The 6,334-nt window shown below is 59.9% G+C and overlaps 2 protein-coding genes across 2 annotated transcripts in view; one reads left to right on the top strand and one right to left on the bottom strand.

Moving 5' to 3' along the window:
• The window catches only part of CHPF (chondroitin polymerizing factor), a 5,316-nt gene extending 2,706 nt beyond the window's left edge, over nt 1–2,610 (top strand). Inside the window, exons 4-5 of the mRNA XM_010861303.1 lie at nt 354–533; nt 913–2,610. Coding sequence (XP_010859605.1) covers nt 354–533; nt 913–2,172 — 1,440 coding nt within the window. The 3' untranslated portion in view covers nt 2,173–2,610. The remainder of the gene's footprint in view (nt 1–353; nt 534–912) is intronic.
• Nucleotides 2,611–3,526: 916 nt separating this feature from the next.
• ASIC4 (acid-sensing (proton-gated) ion channel family member 4) overlaps nt 3,527–6,334 on the bottom strand; it is a 22,166-nt gene continuing 19,358 nt past the window's right edge. Inside the window, 5 exon segments of the mRNA XM_010861255.1 lie at nt 3,527–3,640; nt 3,823–3,927; nt 4,244–4,323; nt 4,399–4,490; nt 5,908–6,061. Of these exon segments, the coding sequence (XP_010859557.1) occupies nt 3,527–3,640; nt 3,823–3,927; nt 4,244–4,323; nt 4,399–4,490; nt 5,908–6,061 (545 nt within the window).

Genomic DNA, 6,334 nt, shown 5'->3' with positions numbered 1-6,334 from the left:
GAATGTCCTGAGCGTCCTCATCCATACAAATGGAAATAATTATTTCTCAGGCTTGTTATAAGGATTAGAAAAAATAAGGGAGGCTTGCACATAGTAGGTGTTTGGTATTGGCCATTATTATTTTATTTGAGCCCCTGGACACCTCTGAGATAGGACACATGCCTGTTTCACAGATGAACTGGCAGAGGCTTAACCAAGGTCACACAAGCTCACAACTGGTCAAGGTAGGCCGACACCCACAGGATTCTGACCCCAAGTCCACAACAGGTCATAGGATGGAGAGATGAGACACACAATATTGGGGGGGGGGGGCACTGTCCCTTCATATTTCCCACTTCCCTTCCTCTCCCCAGGGGGTCCACTATAGCTACCTGGAGCTGAGCCCTGGGGAGCCCGTGCAGGAGGGGGACCCTCGTTTCCGTAGTGCCCTGACTGCTCACCCTGTCCATGACCCTGTGCACATGTACCAGCTGCACAAGGCTTTTGCTCGAGCTGAACTGGAACGCACATACCAGGAGATCCAGGAGTTACAGGTATGGTCTGGGCTGGGGGTGAGGGGTAGGGAGTTTGGGGGGTGAGGAGTTAGGAGTAGGGGGGTGTGGAGGGTAGGAGGTGGAGGATAGGGGGTAGGGGGTGAAGAGTGGAGAGTGAGGTTTCCTAAGAGGTCTCAGAGATCCCAGGAGAATAAAAAAATTAGCACAAGAATCAGAGCATCCCTGCTTTCTGGTCCCTGTCTGCTTCTACCTTTTCTGAGGAGCCTCTCCAATTTAATTCTTAGGCTGCCTCCCATCTGGGTAAAGGACAGGTGGGAGCATTGAGTGGGCCGAGGTTGGCAAGGGACTGGGGACCTGTGCTGAGTGCCACGTGCTGCCTGCCCATGCGCCTGGCTCATGGCCTCTTTCTCCAACCCAGTGGGAGATCCAGAACACCAGCCGCCTGGCAGCGGATGGGGAGCGGGCAGCTGCCTGGCCAGTGGGCATTCCAGCACCGTCTCGCCCCGCCTCCCGCTTTGAGGTGCTGCGCTGGGACTATTTCACAGAGCAACATGCTTTCTCCTGCGCTGATGGCTCCCCACGCTGCCCGCTGCGTGGGGCTGACCGGGCTGATGTGGCGGACGTTCTGGGGGCAGCCCTAGAGGAGCTCAACCGCCGATACCACCCAGCCCTGCGGCTCCAGAAACAGCAACTGGTTAATGGCTACCGACGCTTCGATCCTGCCCGGGGGATGGAGTACACGCTGGACTTGCAGCTGGAGGCACTGACCCCCCAGGGGGGCCGCCGGCCCCTCACCCGCCGGGTGCAGCTGCTACGGCCACTGAGTCGCGTGGAGATCTTGCCAGTGCCCTACGTCACCGAGGCCTCGCGTCTCACTGTGTTACTCCCACTAGCCGCAGCCGAGCGTGACCTGGCCCCTGCCTTCCTGGAGGCCTTCGCCACGGCGGCGCTGGAGCCTGGCGATGCTGCCGCAGCCCTGACCCTACTGCTACTGTATGAGCCCCGACAGGCCCAGCGGGCGGCCCACGCCGATGTCTTTGCCCCCGTCAAGGCCCATGTGGCAGAGCTGGAGCGGCGTTTCCCCGGTGCCCGGGTGCCCTGGCTCAGCGTGCAGACAGCCGCACCCTCACCACTGCGCCTCATGGATCTCCTCTCCAAGAAGCACCCGCTGGACACGCTGTTCCTGCTGGCCGGGCCAGACACGGTGCTCACGCCTGACTTCCTGAACCGCTGCCGCATGCATGCCATCTCTGGCTGGCAGGCCTTCTTTCCCATGCACTTCCAGGCCTTCCACCCGGCCGTGGCCCCACCCCAGGGCCCGGGACCCCCCGAACTGGGCCGCGACACAGGCCGTTTCGATCGCCAGGCGGCCACCGAGACCTGCTTCTACAACTCTGACTACGTGGCAGCCCGAGCACGGCTGGCAGCGTCCTCGGACCAGGAGGAGGAGCTGATGGAGAGCCTGGATGTGTACGAGCTGTTCCTGCGTTTCTCCAGCCTGCATGTGCTGCGGGCGGTGGAGCCGGCGTTGCTGCAGCGCTATCGGGCACAGACGTGCAGTGCGCGGCTCAGCGAAGACCTATACCACCGCTGCCGCCAGAGCGCGCTCGAGAGCCTCGGCTCCCGCACGCAGCTGGCCATGCTGCTCTTTGAGCAGGAGCAGGGCAACAGCACCTGACACGGCCCTGCGCCCCCGGAACCGGGCAAGGCGGCGGCCCTCCGCGCTCCTCCCCCAGCCACCCGGAGCTACCTGCCAGACTCGCAGGATAGGGCTGGCCGCAGCCCCAGACCCCAGGGGCCCCTCTCTCTGGCTTGGGGTCGCCCTCGGGCTCAGAGCAAGCCTGGGAAGAGGTACCCTTGGAGCCACCTCTTTCTGCCCCAAATCTCGTCTCCCTGGCCCCTTGACGCTGCTGATTCAGGCTGTGGCCTCCGAGTATTTATGCAGTGCAGTCTGCCTGACGCCAGCCCCACCTCCTAGGGTCAGCCCAGGGGACCTGGGCTGCAGATGAGTTGTTGGAGAAGGGTAGCTGAGAGAGGAGGGTGGGTCATCTCCCATCTTCTCCCCTCTGCATTCCTGATGAAGCTCCCTGACTTTAATAAACTGGCTGAGTGTGGACTAGTGGTGCTTGAGTCTTTGAAAGATGGGTGTGGGGGCAGGGAGGACTGAGGATGGAGGCTCCCTGGTGCTGGCTGGGGTCAGGATTTCCTCTTCCAAGGGACCGAGTCATGCGTGTGCCCTGCCACGCCCCAGCTCCCAGCTTAGTCACATATACACACACAGAATTCTTAATACCTCTTTATTCCCAATTTTGTCAGCACTTTATAAAACCAGATCGGAAGCAGAGAGGCCTGAGGAAGCCCCCTTTCCCACCCCCAAGCTCAGCCAAGGTCTGGAAGAGCTGCTGCTCCCTGTGGCGCAGGCTTTGGGGAGTGGAGTTGGGGCAGGGGAAACTGGGAGCTGGGCCAGGCCGGCTGGATCACCCACTCTCCTGCCGAAAGAGGAGCTGGGTCTGGAGCGGGGCAGGAAGCAGGACCAGCCCAGCTGTCCTGAGTCCTGAGGGGCTTGCCCTCTCCTGCTGACACTGCAGGGCTAGGACCCTGGCTGTCCCTAAACTACCCACCCCTATCACCATCACCCCACCCGCTTTCTACATCGGTACCCTAGCCCCACCCTGTCCTCCCTGAATATATACAAATGTACAGAGGGTTCCACTCCTGCTAGGGTGGGCCCCTTTCTCCTCCTCCCTCTTTCCTCCCTCAGCCTTTCTCTCCTCCACAGGGGCCCACGTCCTAGTCTCCAGTTCTCCCTGGTCACCAGCCTGGGGGAGGAGGGTGTGCACAAGAGGAAGCCTTGTGCAAAGCAGCTGGCGCCAGGGTGAGTGAGAGTCCCCACCCTTCCAGTGGGCACCGCCCTCACTCCCTCAGCCTTGGGTACCCCTCTCCCCTGGCCTCCTGTCCCGGGAGCCAGAGTCTACAGTGGGGATCCAGGGAGGAGTCCCAGACACCTGGGTCCTTTAGGACACAGCACCATCCTAGCAAGCGAAGTCTTCAAAGAGGCTTCCTGGGGGGCCGTGGGGGTGGTGGTGGTTGGGGAGCAGGCTGCTGGCACCCCCGCCTTCAGCACGGCCTCGGCTTGGGCAGGGACTCTGCAAGGTGAAGAGGGAGGGGGACAGGGAGAGATTGAGTGAAGCCCGAAGGCCTCTCACAGCCAGCCTTCCCTTGTCCGTGGGGGGCAGAGGCTCCAGGAACCCCACCCTGGAGGGCTAGTTCAGAGGTTATCAGGGGACTCAGTCCTGGGAGACAGCACTGGCTGCATACTCATCCTCACCTGCTCCTTCAGCTCCTGAAGCCCCAAAGTGGAGATGCCCCCAGTAGAGGTCCGGAGGGGGGTCTTGGGGCGACGCCACGCCCGCTTCAGTCGGTCCCAGGACACCTTGGGGTTCAGGGTAGGGGGACAGCAGTGGACTCAGGAAACTTGCTAGAGGAGAAGGACAGGCCTCACCAGCCCCACCACATAGGACTTGCTGCCCCAGCAAACCCTCACCGGGACACCCCAGCCCTCCTCCCCCATCCCCCTTCTCTTTGCCCCTCCTTGCCCTCAGACCTTCTGGCCAGTCAAGGGAGGAGGGAGGCCTAGTAAAGAACTCTGAGCTTGACTTCCTGCCAGTCCAGGTCTACCAGAAAGCCTGCCGGGCCTCTCTGCTTCTTCCCCAGCCCCTCCTCCTACCCACCAGGCCCCTATCCCTTGCCTCATAGATGTAGTCGAGGATCTCCAGCAATGTGAGGATGCTGGCCCCGATGAACAGTCCCATCTGTCCCCCGAGGTCTCCTGGGGAGCGCGAGAGCAGGGTCAGAGGGAGGAGGCTGGGCTGCTCCATCCCCGTGCAATCGGAGCCAGGCTCACCCAGCAGGGCTGACAGGCCGTAGGCTGCTCGCTGCTCCATGGCCTCAGAGGTCAGGGCTTCAAAAAAGACATCAAGAACCAGGAAGTTCTCTCTGCAGAGACAGGAAGCAGGGTATCCCTGAGGGGCCATCGTCTCAAGGAGACAGCTGGTGGGACATCCCAGACCCAGCAGACCCAGATCTGAGGCCCCTGCACGGAGAAGCTGGTGATCACCCCCAGGCTCCCAAAGGCTGTGAGGAGAAGCAGGCCCAGATTCCTGTTAGCTTCATGTTCTGAAGGCTAGCAAAAGGCCTGGGAGAACAAAACAAAACTCCCAGGCCTGCCTTCCCTCCTGCCTTCTCTAAAGCAGCAAATAGCATTCACTTTGCCTCATCCCCGTACCTCTGTAGAACCTTCGTGTGTGTGGGCGTGCGTGCATGCTGAGTGACTTCAGTCATGTCTGACTCTTTGCAACTCTATGGACTATAGCCTGCCAGGCTCCTCTGTCCAAGGGATTCTCCAGGCAAGAATACTAGAATGGGTTGCCGTGGCCTCCTCCAGGGGAATCTTCCTGACCCAGGGATCAAACCTGAGTCTCTTGTGTCTCCTGCATTGGCAGGCAGGTTCTTTACCCCTAACGCCACCTTAGAAGCCCCATAGAACCTTCAGTGGCTCCCTATTACCCTGCAGTCCACTCCATAATTCCTCTTCCAGACTTTCAAGACTGCCCATGATCCGCCGCACTGTACGTTCTTGTCCAAACTGCGCTCTTATCTGCTTCTCTCCACACAGCCTTCTTGATTCTCAGGCGGGTCTCTGCAGCATCCCACACATCTCTAACTGGGATTCCCCCCTCCCTCCTCTTCTCATGGACCCAAACCCGGGGTCCACAGAAGCCCAGCTCATGCCTCCCCTGCTCCCCTTACCCCACCCGCACTCGTCTCTCCTGGGGGCCTAAGAACACTTTCAAACAAGGCCTCATCCACAAACTGTGGCATGAGTTATAATCATCTCTATCCCCACAGGGCCCAGCGCTGGGCCTGGCACTCAGAGGATGCTCAGCATTTGTAGATTGGCTGCAGGGTACCAGATCCAGGGCTCAGTGGGGCCACCTGTGGGCCACCCGGCTCCTCCCCCATCCCTTCCAGTTCCTCTCCCTCTGCACAGAACTGGACATGCACTGAACAGTTCCCAGGTTGCTGGGGCAGAAAGACACGCAAAAAGAGAGTTCTAAAACAGCAGGTTAATGCAACGATAGAGATATGAGAGCATGCTGTGGGAGCTCAGATGAAAGGCATTTGGGCTCTGAAGGGCATCCCTGGAGGCAGAGACAATGGATATGACTTGGGGTGGGCAGGGGTTAGTTAGAAAAAAAACAGATCAAGATCCTGAAAGGTATTCCTGGCAGAACGCTCATTATTAACAAAGCTGCAATCCATTCCTAGCCTCCATCATACACTTAGACCTATTGAGGGTGGTCTCCATTACATACATACACACACACACACACACACACACACACACACATACCGTATGTAGGTCTCGTTGCGATTGTATTTTCTTGCCAGGTACCGGGCCGAGCCTCTGTTGGGGATCCTGACCATGGAGATCTCTTTCCCGTAGCGGGTCAGGTTGCAGGGAGTAGGACAGAAACACGGGCCTCCGGAGCCCCCACCCAGGGAGTCTGCAACACAGAGGCACCAAGTGCAGTGGGGGAGGGCAGGATCCCCAGAGGCCCACCAGCTGTTGGAAGGAAGCCTCGGGGGCGGTCCTGAGGCAGGCACGCCCACACTGAGGGCGGGTTCTGACCAGCTCTGGCACCACCTGGAGGAGACCGGCTTCCAGGTTCAGTTTCAGACCATCCAAGAAAGTGGGCAGACGCAGAACCCCCAGCACATTCCTTCTCCCTCTGCTGCCCAGCCCCCTGGGGCGGAGAGGTCCTCATGGCTTAGAGGGA

Source organism: Bison bison, unplaced genomic scaffold (assembly GCF_000754665.1).
Source record: "Bison bison bison isolate TAMUID 2011002044 unplaced genomic scaffold, Bison_UMD1.0 scf7180017864471, whole genome shotgun sequence".
NCBI lineage: Eukaryota > Metazoa > Chordata > Mammalia > Artiodactyla > Bovidae > Bison > Bison bison.
This window is presented reverse-complemented; position numbering and strand designations above follow the sequence as displayed.